Below are 15,224 nucleotides of genomic sequence, written 5' to 3' on the forward strand. Positions count from 1 at the left end.
TCGAGACGTTTATAAGAGTTTAAAGGGCAAGAGGGCGGGGGGAGGATGGCAAAAGGGGGAGGAGAAATACACGTTGCACCTTTCTCCTGAACCCGACGAGTGCCATCCTCGACGGTCCGCTTCCTCGCTCGGGTAACCCGAGGTAATTACGCCGAGAACCTGAGAGTGGCGTGCGAAAATCCTCATACACGGAGCCTTCGCAACGCTGGGAGGACATTGCGTCATCCAATCGCTTGTAATAAATGCGTCCAACAAAAAATTCCTGCCTTTCGATATGCGAAACTCTGTAAGAACAATAACGGAGAATAAAAAAAAAAAAAAAAAAAAAAAAACATAACGATGATTCCGGGGAAACCTGTATAAAATATAATTACTGCGGATTAGAAGATAATTATGAAATTGATATGTGTGACGAAAACTTGTAAACTGCAGATTTGCGATCGTCTCAATGCAACAAAAAAAAAAAAATAAAAATAAAAAAAAATTACAACGGTGATCAACTACGTCCAATATTTCAGGTATGATTATATAATCGACTACCTGTTCGAATTGCTTACAATTTGTGTCATCGATTTGAAATCATTCGAGAATACAGAAATCAATACCCTGCAACAGCTATACTGATAATGTGTAACGTGCTTTGAAAGAAAACCGCAGAAACGATCCGAAATAGAATTTTTTCCGAATGACAGTTTGTGCGTGCGCGAATAAGCTCTATAATATCTTACGTAATGATAAAATTCGGCTGGAATTCCTCGACGGTTCTTCAACTCGTTTACGCCTATATCGTTACCGGATACCTTGATAACTATCGAGTTTCCGGGAGGAAGGGAAGGATATAATGTAGCTCGTCTGAAGGTAACCCTAAACTCCCTGAAACGGGTATAAACATATCGAGGAAGGATAATTATAATTTATTGTGGAAGTATAATCTGGTCCTCGACGACGGTTAAACGACCGTCTGTTTTCAATTGAACAGCTTTAAAGCGTTGCGAAACGATGGGTTTGTCCCCCAGAAAAGGTCGAGGATGCAGCCAAGGAATCTCGCGTCGCCGATCATTCCGCCCTGCTGCGGCGTCCTGACAGCTTTGGACTTTCGCTTTTCTAATGTGTAATGTATCTGCATACCTATACAGGTATGCAGAATACGTGACCGTGTTGCAGACACGCATACCTGCATCGCAGCCAGAAAAATTAATGACTAAATGTAGAATTGCACGTCAACGTTTCGTACTTGACGTTTTTCTACCCTCGGTAATTTATGCGACTTGAGTATCGGTTCCAGATAAAGAGATTCGTGGAGAAAAAAAAAAACTATTGCGCTGGACCAGGAAATTTTAGCGTTTGTTTGTTCGCGACAGGAAAATTTTGCAAGTTTAGCTAACGGGTTTCTTCCATCCAATCTTTGGTATGCTTAGAAAATTTAACCTCTTCTGCTGTAACGAAAATTCTTGCTTCGACAGCCAAAACGCACAGCTGTAAGTATACATTAAAACTGAAACTTTCTGTACCAGCGAATTATTTTTTCCATCTTCTCTTCAAATATGTGATAAAATCTGTTCGGCCCGAGTAGCTATAAGTTTTTAGCTCAGCTTCGGACGCTAAACACTTATTGTCAGTTACCTGTAAAACGGCGAGACGTTTTTCTAGGCGCGTCAAAACGACCCAGCAACTCGGCGACGAAACATGAGGTCACGCCAACGCAGACGGAGGATTGCTCGGTCTGCGAGGATCGGCGGAGAAAGAGGGCATAAATCTGCCGGAGCGTTGATGCTGCGGATGTTCCAGAGCTTGCAGCCGAATCGGAGGAATCCGGAATTGACGCGCGGGCGTCCTAGACAAAGGCAGTTATTCACTTGGCGCGATGATTACCGGTGGGCTCGTCGTCTTGACGTTTTATAACCAGACCTCGGGATTGTACGCTGCAGACGCGGTTTATAAGCGGATGCTGACGGATGCATGACGACGGGCGCCGTCGCGATGGCCGACCGACGGCCCACGGCGTACGTCTTCGTCAAGGCAATTAACGGGCGCCCCTTGCTGCCCCGGCAGAGCTCATCCTCTCAAATTACACGCGACGTATCAACGGATCCTCTGACGTTACTCCCGGTAACCGTTTGTCTCTTTTATTTTTCGTTTCTCACATTTCGTATTTTTCTTCATTTCACTCTACCTGCTGTCTCTAACTTTAATTCTATTTTATCTCATCCCTTTTACACTCCGCTGTAATCTGCTTTGATTTGTTCTCTTTAATTTTTTTAATTTACCTGTCTTGAGTTATTTTTCTCTATCTGCACGTACCTGATTAATCTGTTTCCGTTTTTCCTGTATCCTGTATTAATTTTCTATCGTTATGTACTCGTCCAACATCGCTGCGGATGCAAGAAACCTCTATCACTGCACGTTCCCGGTTTCGTCCTTTTTTCCTTTCGTCCAGGTTTTTCTACTTCGCTATCTACAACTTTTCACTTTCCAATTCTTTTTACCACACCAACGGCTCGAGGCAATTTATTACATCCAAGATACTTGCGGATGTTCGAAGGTGCGTTAAAAAAAAATATTAAACCAATTTCCTGTATTTCAAAACGGGATTTTATGTTTTTAAACGGAGCCTCCACTACATTACTGCAAACAAGCATGTCCGGATTTTAGGTTTCCCATCACTCTTTTTTCGTATAGTTACTGCCATTATTCTAAAATAGTGCAATAGAAAACTGCGGTGAAAAATTGATTTGAATGCGCCAGTTTATTCATCAATATCTCACATATCACCAGAATCGTGTAAATCCTTCTACAGGAACATGTTCGATCGATATTTTCTTTAAAAAATATGCTCAGTTACGCGTTGTCAATTAATTTTCCAGGCGCCGCAGATGTATAATTTACATGTCAAATTTAATATACATGTATTATATGATATTAATAAACATATACATATATTTATATATAATTTTTATTATATAATACGAATGTGGCAGAGTTGCCGGACTTACTATTTAAATTGCCGTTTCAACGATCGGCACGAGGCTAGTGCTAAATCTATCTTTATTGTCTGTCGACAGTTGCGTCGATTTCTGCAGCTGTACAAGCATGGTTTGATAATATTCATACGTGCCGGTCGTATCGAATCGACCTCTCGTACGAAAGTGGGCGATGCGGTAACGAGGGTAAAACTAGGAATGGATTTAAGATTGGAAAAAAAGGCGAACGAGACGAAGGTAACGCGAAATCTGACTTACAATGGATTCAAACGGTACGATCGTTGTGACCGTTTGCAAAAATTCAGCTAATTCACTGACATTGTATTTTCTCAGATTATAGTGAATACGATCAGCGCGGCAGCGATGTTAGTGATGATTCAAAGTGTCTGAAAGTTATTTTTACAAATTATCAGTAATCACGATGCTAATTGAATTGAAGACAGATTCTGACACTGATAATTCGTTACTTTCAGTTTTTTATTTTTTTTTTTTTTTTTTTATCTTTGTATTCAAACCGTTTTTATCCCCTGCTGATAAACTTGTAGCTAAAATTGTAACCAGCTGCAGTAGAAGTTGTCAACTTGATTTCATGAGAATATATAAATGCAAGATTAAAACTATGCGCCTCAAAATTGTTTCCTGATCGAATCACAGCTTTGCTTTCAACGAGAAATCTGTTTGTCAAATACGCCGAGTGCCGTTCTTTGTCGGGAATAAATGATTCTAAAATTAGACAAAATGCCATCTCACGCGGACGGTGCAGAAAAATTATTACTTCCCTACGCTCCTGCGGTACGTGACTTTTCTTTCTCGATATTCCTTTCTTTCGACGTTCGAATTTCTTTGTTCGTGCAGACATCCGTCACCCTGCATGGCAATCGGATGCTCGGTACCGCGTGTGGTTTCCCGATCGTCACTAAGTCAATATTAAAAAGAGAGAAATAGCTGAGATTGGAAAGTTAAAAAACATTTTGAATATTGAAAGCGTGGGCGGGGCGGGACATTACAGGCATTTTTCCCGGACCGACCGGTTTCATCAATCTGCAGAACTGAACATTAAACCGCAGCGTTAAGTGCATATTAATTAATTTATAACAAAAATTGAAATTTCTAATACTCCGGATTACCGGTAAAATGTTTAATCATTAGAATTAGAATTAGAATTAGAATTAGAATCAGAATTTATTTACATTGGGACAAGTCCCGGAAGGCAACACGAAGAGTCACCGTAATAAACAGAAACATAATCGAACAAAAGTAACACAACGATGAAATAAAATATAATATATGCTAATATTATAAAGAGGTAAAGTTTGTTTGTTGTTTATTTGTATGTAGGGGGTATCCTCTGTAGCTACTAAACCGGTTTTAAAAATTCTTTCACTAATAAAAAGCTAAACTGTCCCTGAATAACATGGGCCATAATTTATTTTGATAAAAACAAGTTTTCAGTTCGAATACTCAATATTTTTAAATTAAGCCGAAAGATAAAGCACTGCTCGATTGCTTTAGCGGCATGCGCTAACCGAATGGTTGGATATACGTGAAAACAATGTATTAAAAAAATATCGGTCGTTAGTAGATCTAAGAAAAAGTCATGCGTGTGAAGCCGGGACGGGTCGGCTAGTGTAAAATAAAATCAAGTAAATAACGAAATCAAAAGCGAAGGGATAGACATACGTATATACATTACTACTAGGAGAAAATAAGATAAAGCCGATTAAGAATGGAGCAAAAATTATATTAACCTTTGAACGCGATCGCTTAGCACATATTTTACAATATTTGATTGTTCACATCTGTGGAAGAGATTGGTTCACATGTATTACAGATAATGTACAAACGTTGGCAAAAATGCGAATTAAAATTACCGCCGGAATTAAACATGCTCCTGGATTAAAAGGATGAAAGTCATCTGTTTAAATTTAAATACACACGGAACACAATTGCGTATTATTTTATGAATACCTACATATAAATTAAATGCAAGTGTATATTTCGTTTTCATATTTCTACATTTCTTTACACAGCTTAGATAATTTCGTTTGCTTCGCTGCGCATTCCTTAACGCAAAGAACCTCGCCGCTGCTTCGACGGTTAAAGGCCGAAACGCATTTCTCAATATATGTACAGCTCAACGCTCTGATATTCGCGAACGAAAGTTACAATCTATATATGTAACCTATAACACATAGGGCCTTCCACGACAAATCAACCAGCCTCGAACAATTTAGTACTGAAAATTTAACTTTTGGTACAAACGATGCTCCTCGTGATAAAAATTAGCAAAAAAAAATTTCTTCCCTTTTTTATTTTACAAATTCTTAAACGACGTTGACATCAATATTAATTCAGGTATTGAGAAAATTTTTATTGAAATTTTTTATATCAATAATTTCGGGATCATTTTAGTTGGAAATTATTTTTATCCCGCGGCTATTGTCCTTAAAATTAAGGATTAATTAATTAATGATGTCAATATTATCAAGATGAAAAATTTAAAACCTTCGGTAAGAAATAGAAAAACCCTAAAAAACGAAGTCAGTGTAGTTTTTGAGGTATCGTGAGAATTCTTTTTTCAGTGATTTTTGGAACGAAGACTGATATATAAATAAATAAAAACATCATTTTGGCATGGAATACACCATATATACGCTTCCCTAGAATTTCAAGTTTAATTCTTCTCCCGTTCTCATCCGTTTACTCATTACATTCATCGCGGAAGATCTTTGGCGGAGATAACATTTGAACCTGTACCGTACGTCCAAGGATTACCAAAATTCCCGCGACAAAACAAGTGATTTCCGGGTACAGGTAAGAAATTCTCAAGGCTATGTCGTACGGTCGTATGAAATTGTGAAAATTCCGTGAGATGTCACCCGAGTCTGTATAAATAGATGGGACAAAATTTAACTCACGTATTTGCTGTAAATTTAATACAATATCGAGCTACGTACAGTTGCGCTATTGAAAAATGAGACGACTCGAATCTGGTTAGCTGTAGAAATTCATCGATATTATAGCATTGGAAACGTTTGCTCGTCAGCGAGCCGTGACCGTGACTAAAGTATCGTATGTTCATTGTTCATATTGTAACGATTAGTCGGTATACAGAGGACAAAACGGATTTCGAGCAAACTGCAACCTTGGCTCGAAGCTCGGCCATACAGGGTTAAACATTAAGTCTGCGCGTATAATATAGCCATACACACCGGCGTAAATTGATGGGAAAATTAATTTTGACCGCAGGAATTTGTTTCAACGAAATTTAGCTGTATTCCACGACAGCCGACAGACCACGTTCTGAAATCCGTCTCATCGTAATGAAATATCACCTACGTTTTATTCTCGGATTACTTTTTCCCCCTTTTTTCGTTAGGCGCGAAGTAAATTTCTCCGTGACAAATTCTGAAAATTACGAATTTTTGGGGCCGAACCGTAAACGGTCTGAAAATCATCTGTTTATTTCTTGCTGCCTCATCGTTCGAAGCGATTTGTGACATCGAAAGAGCTGCGGCTCATCTTTTAACAATCGCCACCGTGTCAGCGAAATTGCCTTGCCAAGGGAGTGCCTTGTGGATTTTTTATAGGCTAAAACGAGACGTGCGGTGAGTTTAGATATTTTTTAACCCACGCGCGGAAATCGAGTGTATGCTATAATAGGTTGTACATACACGAGTACCGTGAGGCATAGGTCGAATAAGTTTCCCGTGTGTATAAACTTGGACGAGATGACATTTTGCATTACGGATCGAATCTCGAGTGACTGACGTTGAAAAATTTGCCTCTTCAATTACATCTCTAGACAATCACGGGTATTGAAGTGAGCGGTTCATCTGCAATCTCAATTTCCGTCGTGCAGAAGATAAAAAAAATATTTTTTTCACTTGCCCATACAATTCCTGAATAAGAAAAAGTATAGTGTTTCACTTCCGACTCTACAACGCGGTGAATAAAATGCATCTACCGTCTAAAATGTTGAGGTTTTTATTTGTCAAACGATACTGACAATGAGCGAGTGATAAAAGTCCTCTCGAGCACCTACGTAACCAAGGTATAATACTTATTTTCAAAAACATGTGTATACAGAAAAAAGAGGAAGAAAAAAATAAATTTGAATTTCAATGAAAGATGCAGCTGGCATACTAATGAAAAATTTCAAATGTAAAAAGATGGGTAATACAAGCACGATAAATGGAATAAAATTTTCCTTCCTACCCTACGACAATTTGATCCAACCGTCTCGAAATCCCATCCCTCGTCATCCTCGCACGATTAGCTCACGTCTACTTTCGTTGAGGGATCTTATACATGCGCTCGGTAGATTTGCATATGCAGCTTACATTGGGCCAATCAAACCGGCACTCGCCGTGCGACGCGAGTGCAATACTCGTATTATCGTTACGACTTGTTAGGAAACGGGGAAGGGAACGGTTACCATTAACTCGAACGACGTGCCCAAGATCCACTAAGAATACTAAATCTCTGATATATATGTATAGGGTAACTATGCGCTGGATTCGTGCACGAAATTGCGCTGCACGATGTCGTTCTGCAGTTGACTTACTGGAATAATTTTTAGGGCACAGTTCACCTCGTCACGAGCCAATATCGACGAGGTCTGTTTACCAAATTACTTATACTTTTGCTAGGACCGAGTTAAATTCGGTTAAACTCAAATTCAGGCCAAACATATCGCCCAAACTTTTTCTTCCACGATTTTCATTCGAGGAGTAAAAAAAAAAATGTTCAGATTTTGCATCGAGAAATGAAACCAGCGTGATAATTTTTGTGACGATCGAGTCGAATCGCTCTTCTGACTTTTTATTTGCGTACCAACATTCGAAAGCTCGCGATTTTGATGCCGAATTTAATAGGATCAGGGCTAAACACTCGTGGGGTGAAATAGATTTTGCACAAATCGTTCGAATGGTTTCCAAGACATAAGCGATGCAACGCCATAATTTCGGTGTGGATGAATGAACCTAAGGTTTAGTAACGATGTAAAAAAAACACATCGCGTCGATTATTTCCGGCCACTTGACATTTTTACAGAGCATGATACAACCGATTGAGTGGGTGGGGAAGTAAAAGAAACTGAGCAAAAGTTTTCGATTGAAGAAGCGAAGTGCTTCAAGTACACGTAAGCTCGTCATCATCAGCTGCGAATAAGTTAAAGAACTCGGCACTTTCTATTTACTCCATCCCTTCGATCGTCGCGCCTACGAATTCTAACCGTGCAGTGATGTAATAATATCCATCCATACCAAGCACGCCTGCGATATGCTCTTCCACGTTTGGCTGTCAGCCCGAACAGACATTGTGCAAATATCCTGCGGCTTTTGTCGCGTTGCGAAATACGACAAGACGATGAATGCCGCGGTTCGATCGTTAAATCTTTGCCTCGTGCTTTGTCTTTCACGGAATGAAAATCAGCTGGTTTACGGTAAACAATTCCGAACACGTGCTGCAGCCTCTACAAAGTAAGTATAAAAAAATGCACCCACACACACACCCACACACGCATTATCGTACACACGACGATAATTGTCATTCACAGGGCACAGATTTTCATCTAAAAATCGTTGATCTTCGGGACGATCTGCCGCTCGGATTAATCCCATGGTTGATACATACAGTGTATAATAGTGTACGCCTACTAATAGACTACTATACACGTGTGTAATTGCACATCGTAATTGTAGGCAGACAGCAGGGAAGAAAACACGCGAGGCTCTCACCTACCGCATCATGATGTTCGTGTTCATTCTTCCATTCGTGGCGTGATCATTGAATATTTATTGGCACCGAACACGCGACTATTTGACAGCCGGCGAATCTAGCTAGGCATGCGTATATTAACCAACACAGCGGACGGCAGACACGACAGTTCGACAACCATCTATGTTCATTATTTGTTCAACTGACAGCGAGAAACTATGTATGCGAGTACGAATAATGTATCCTCTGTTTTTTCTCATTATTCGTTATCCCGAAAATTCTGTTATAACAGAACCGGGAAAAAACTCGTCTGAGGGTTATTAAAGAGTGTGAACGAAAGACAGCTCGATCAGTGAACCCGTCATGTTTTTTGCGAAGAAATTAAGCTCGGCGTGTTGCAAAGTTAATTTCTTATTCTGAAAAATTTCTCAAACTGGTTGGAGACTGGAAAAATTGCAGCCTGGACCAATTTTTCTGTTCTTGTTAATCGTTTGTCCAACAATATCCATTTCGCAACAAAGAGATGACTCTTTTTAAGTGGTAATAAAGTATAAAAATATAATTGAAAATAAGCCTATTGTCGGTGGAATAAGAAAACGTTTCCGGTCCCATTTCGATCGGTCTATCCTTCAAGGCTCTGCAATTTTGCATAGTATCTTTCAACTGTTACGAGAATAAACTGCAAATGCAGTGCAGAAACGCTAGGCAGGGAAATAACCAGTACAGTATAATTGCAAAGTGGTCAATGTGTACGGTGTTTCGTATTATCAAATTGTAGTGAAAAACTGATGCCCGATTCTAATTTTATAATGTCTTTATCACTGCACAAAGATATATGCGAAACGATTTTTTGCTGTTCAATTGGTGTGTAGAACCTGTATAATTTTCGCGACCCTTGACCTCGAGGCTTGTCATTGCGTGGAAGAAAGCGACTCGGTTCACGGGCAAAAAAAATAAGGTCGGAGCGCAGACGCGTGCAGCGTATAACAGACGACGCGGTGGCCAGAAACCGTAAGAATGTCCTGCAATCTTCGAGACGACCAGTAATGGAGGGTTTCCGTTTCCGGCGAAAGGGCTTGAATAATAATGACTCGCTCGTGTCGAGAGGTGCAGCGGACCGGAAGCGAGATGAGGAAAACTCCACCGAGCTAATTACGTTCCCCCACTTCACCGTGCGCCAACAGCTGTCTACCCGGTGAACAGATGACCAGAGATATAGGTACGCGGATATCTCGTACGTGGAGACGTGTGTGGAACTGTAAAACGTGTCGATCGCCGAACGAGGGACTGGATGAAAACCAGGTCAAGTCGAAAAACGCTGTCCCTTGAGATGAACGAGAAACGCCGGACAAAGCGCGTCCTTATTTTATAAATCCTTCATTTATTCGGAAAAGCTGTTACGAGAAATCGCGTCGAATTTCATGTCTTTCAACGACCAAGTCCTTTTATTTTAAGGTACGATAATTAATATCCATGCCTTCGTTGCTACACGTTTTACGATCAGTTCACCTAAGGCTGTTTTTTTTTCACAATAATCGACTTGCTTTACTCTATTAGCTTGTACGTATCTACATATATCTACTACCGGTCTGGCAGTGTAAGCAGCCCATTCACGACTACGGTGTGAAACAAGACTTACTTTCAAATCTGGTTTGGACGTGGTCGGAGAATTTAGTTAATTAGATATAATTCATACGCCTCAGTTGCACAGGTACATATAATACGTATTGTGTAGGGATATGCACAGGTTGAGCTGAACAAATTTGTTTATCCGAACAAAATCAATACTTCATAGTAATGGCTCGGTTCAATGAACAAATCGTACTCCTGTGCAAAGTGCTAAGGCATCTTTGAAATAATTTTCAGCAGATTGAATGACGGAAATTAGTCTTAGTCGTTGTTCGTTACAACGTCGAGACTCCTCTCCGGACTCACACCAAGACTTGACGTATTCCTCCTCATCTTAAGAGGTTCCAGGTTCAATTCGGTGCGTTAAACCGGCCGGCAGCTGGTTCGGTACCAGTCGAGTGTCAACCGCAAAGTCCTTGTCAAAACGGCCAAATTACGTAACCCAACCTAACGAGGGCTGGCATGTGTAACACTTCGCACTTCCTTGTCGTCGTCTCTGTTTAGAATATAGATTGTCAAGAACGATAGGACCAGGTTATAAATCCACTAGTGAAGTTCGTTCCCTGCGGTTATTCACCCAACAGATTTCGTCTGCGAGTATACATCATTTGCTGTTTGCCAACTAATTTGTAAATTTGTGAAATCCAACTATATCAAAGCGTGGAAGAAGAGATCCCAGGACTTGATTATTATCGAATTGAATCATCGCTCTTGTTCGTTGCATCCTCTTATTGAAACCAGCGCGAATTTCAGAAGCGAAAAGTTACGCAACTGCAATCTGCGGTTGATCTGGCAGCCAGAGGTAACGTATAGTATAACGTGTGAATTCGTCTCCGTCGTTATTTTTATTTATTTTTTTCTCTTTCTCTCCCTCTCTATCTCTCTCTCAAGGAGGCAGACAATACTCGTGAATCTGTACACTACACGTCACGTAGTCGAATGCCAGTCATTGACACCTATCGCGTCAAGAAATTAACTGGATACGAGATGCTCGATTCTCGCATTAGGCAATGGTGATTTTATTTTATAACCTTCCTAAGCTCGGTGTGCGGATACAACTAGGATCGAGTTCGTCGTCAGTGTCAACATTGAAGTAGGTGATTCTTGACCCGATGACGGTACGAATTTCTCACAAACGATCAGCGCCTCGCGCACGCCTTTATGCTTCGAAAGCGAAATGATGTACCTTGCTCGCTCTGCAAACGTGACGTGGCGTAAAATCACACGCGTGACAGCTGCATCCGAACGAACGTGCGGATTTGCTCTCAACGTTCTTGAATCCTCTGCAAATATGTCAGCCGTGATATTTCTCGCCGAAACGTATGACACACGTGCTCGTAACGGACACGAGAATCGTACCTACTGTACGTGTTTAACTGTACATGAAAGACCAACGCAAAGTGTCGTCACTAACTGCCATGACACGAGTTTCAAATGGTGTATAATTACGACCATGAGACCGAATGCGAATGCTCGAATGTCAGGGCTTTTCGCCTGCAGTGGGGGGACAGTGTCACTGTGTAGGTTGCAAAACCCGCCGAAAGTCATTTTATTTTTGATGATCATTAGCAATGGTTTAGCATGCGTGAAACGATTAACTATACGCACGTTAACGCTGTTCTGTAAAGGAAAACAAAACATTGCTTGGCTGATAGGTGAGACAGTCCACCTGAGACCGAGTACCATGAACATCCGTGGAAAATGTGGTAAAACGGCGTTGGATAGGTGAATAATTGTCTCGGCAGCGTGACATCCGTCTTTCACAGAGTAATTCTAGTATACAAGTAGGTAACATATAAGTACTTAACATATAAGACTTACCCTGCAACAATATTCCGTGCGGCACCAGGTTCATGGCTAACGCGTCGATGGATCCAGGCCGCCTCTTCGTCGCTCCGCCACTTCCGACGCCTGAAAAATAGAGAGTGTTCGTATGATTGCAATTTTTCCGGATCGTGGTTTACGAATTATCGAGGGAGCGTAGCATCCGATCGTTATAAAGCAAAAGGGCTCGTGAGATTCTCGGCTTCGAAAATCGAAAGGAAATGATCGAGGGAACCGTAACGGCCGTTGGCCTTCTGTTTGAGTCACGTGTCGTGTCCTGTCAATATTTAAACTGTACCGAGCTGCAGCGGAGAAGTGCAGCTCTTCCCCAGATTATTTAAGTTTGCCTTCTCATTAACCGTGGAACTTGTAGCACATCTTCGTATATCGCGTAGACATCAATGAGCAAAAACGCAATGTTGTCAAATTGAAGAATGCCTGTAGAAACCGCTCGCCGAACTAAACTGATCGAATTGTCTTTGAAACTTTACGTTCCATTTGGCACTACCGCAGTCTTTTTACCGGTAATACGAATCTCTGCCTAAAGCAAGAAACCTCCGGTCGATGCTAACCGGCAAAAAGACTTTTCACCTTTACGTAAATATGCACCGAACTGCTACGTTTCCGCGGGACGGAGCTTTCCCTGATTCCATCGTATATATTCAACGGTTCGACAAACATCCGGACTGTTCGGATTTATCGATCCATAGTGAGTAGACACACCCGCACGCGGCTTGAATCATCAACGTGCCTGTCTCAGAGAACTGATCGATTTTCAGATCAGCCGGAGGTGGTGGCGCGAAGTCTGATGAAAGAGAATAATTGTATTAGGATATGGTCTACTTCACCGTCAAAGGTGGACGTCACGAGGGCGATTCACGCGTCGAAATCGGTAGATAATCATTTGATCAGTTATAGAGACGTCAATTAACAAGTGCGCGGTGGCGTCGGTCGCAAGAGGCGTTAAATCGCGGTGACGCCTGTCCGATGGATTGGAAGTTTTAGAAAGCTAAAGAGGTATCCGCACGATGGTGTTGCCGATGCGGCTTACACATGTGGGATCATCCGCAGGTTTAGGAAATATATTATATAGAAATTAACGATAAGAATTTTGGCCCCCGGAATGAATGCCGCGTTGCCTTTCCTCGCAGCGGGCTTTCGACTGACAGAGGTCAACGATATGGAGGTCATTGCCAAGTGCCGATCTCGCCGAGTACCTACGTCTACGTCGAGAAAGTATATGGATGACTGGTTATTACGAACTACCAGCGAATCAAAAAGATCGAACAATTTATTGCAACCAAGCCTCGTTATACCCGTGTTACCAAATTGGCCAAATGGTTCGCCCACTGCATCGTCGCGGATTCCGTTCAGTGGCAATAGAATCAATCACGGTACGTGCGAAGCTAGCTGCAGCTAACTGGGCGAGAAGTCATCAGTCGAGTTGTAATACGGGTCAGGGATACGTACAATGATGAAACTCGGCGATGAGCGATGACTGTCGAAACTTTCTTTCTCTCGCGTGCGTAAAATTCGTGCGTCCGCACGGTTGCTCGATATTATTAGTCATTCCAATTATCATTATTTGGGCGATATAAATAGTAGAGGCAACACGTCGGTAACGTAAACTTTCACCGAATAAGATTTATTCGGAACGTCGTTGAAAAAATCAACTCATTTGACTGTATCAAACACGCGAAGCATATCAGAACGTTTTGTAACAGGGTCCAATCTAATCACCGGTAGAAAGAAAACTATATGTTCTCGAAACGATGTCGAGGTGGATCGAGAGAAAGGTACGCTGAATGCTGTCCTCAACCTTGACTAGAGATTCGAATAAGCCTCCGGTAATGTCGTCTTATCGGTGATTATCGTTAAAGAGTTCGACGTTCCGGACAAAGCGAACATCGAGGTTGTACATCCGTCTTGTACTCGGTTCCTTTCGATGTCGTGATTTGAGTTTGTCGAAATAACCTGAGAGCTTCTCACGGGGACATATGGTACCAGATTGTGCAGCAATCGGTTACGTGTTCATAACCGATAGCCTTTAATCGAAGAATGTCGCCGTGTGACCGATGAACGTTAGCTTCGAACGTTCCGTCGCTGACCGATTTGACTTGGCTGTGTAAATTACCGATCGCTGTAAATATTCCGGGTGATCGTTGACAGCTCGCGTCGAGTTATACGATAAGAAAAATTATACAACTGTGCACGTAGAAGCCGACACCACACGGCTTACGCAATTGATGAGATTTTTCTCGGTTATGTCTTTTATTAGAGGTTTTACGAATCGTACAAAATCGCTTATTGGACCTCTCGAGAGGCACGTATACCCGAGTGATCGTTCTTCGAATCCATCAAGTACTCGAATTCCACAGCTCCGAAATCCCGCTTGCGTCCATTAATCCTTGTATCTATAACAACTTTCACCTAGCGACGATACGCTAGTGCCATTGAGAAACTGCATCCGCAACGAAAATAATAACTCGATAATTGAAATGTCAGACAAATTGACCAGTGATCGATTCATTGTGCGAAGGCAACCTCCAGCGTCGGATCATCCGTAGCTCCGGGCGGCCAAGTTCGTTCGTGGATCGATTTTTAAGTAAATCACATCCACGCATAACGAGAAGTTTAATAACTAGTCACGGCGACTCTTGGTTTTTTCTACGATTAAATTTATATGCTTGTACTAAAAACATTCGTTGAATCTCCGCAGGACGTTTCATATGCCCTCGGGCACGACCCAGATCCGATCTCTGGACGATCGGGCGAAAGTTAAAATTCGAACGATCGAAATGTCCAGACGAGAACCTTTTCAGGGAACGCGTATAACTGGATGCGATGGTTCAGGGACCTCGACCGATATCGAGTTACCCGTACGATCTACAATATCGAGGGATCAAAACTACCTGTTGCAGAAAGTCACCGACCTTCCCATCGTAATAAAATAGACGTACTCAATACTCGATACATCGGACGGAAATACCGTGGAAAATTTGATACCGCGAGTCGTTATAAAGCAATTTGATTCTTTTCATTCTCTTTGGATAACTCTCGATCCTTGGA

At 41.5% G+C, this 15,224-nt stretch overlaps 1 protein-coding gene across 2 annotated transcripts in view; it reads right to left on the bottom strand.

Moving 5' to 3' along the window:
* LOC124181723 (calponin homology domain-containing protein DDB_G0272472-like) overlaps positions 1–15,224 on the bottom strand; it is a 98,577-nt gene that overhangs the window by 73,842 nt on the left and 9,511 nt on the right. For both annotated transcript variants that reach the window (XM_046568551.1, XM_046568550.1), the window contains exon 2: positions 12,153–12,242. In XM_046568551.1, coding sequence (XP_046424507.1) covers positions 12,153–12,186 — 34 coding nt within the window. In that variant the 5' untranslated portion in view covers positions 12,187–12,242. The remainder of the gene's footprint in view (positions 1–12,152; positions 12,243–15,224) is intronic.

Source organism: Neodiprion fabricii, chromosome 4 (genome assembly GCF_021155785.1).
Source record: "Neodiprion fabricii isolate iyNeoFabr1 chromosome 4, iyNeoFabr1.1, whole genome shotgun sequence".
NCBI classification, from domain to species: Eukaryota; Metazoa; Arthropoda; class Insecta; order Hymenoptera; family Diprionidae; genus Neodiprion; species Neodiprion fabricii.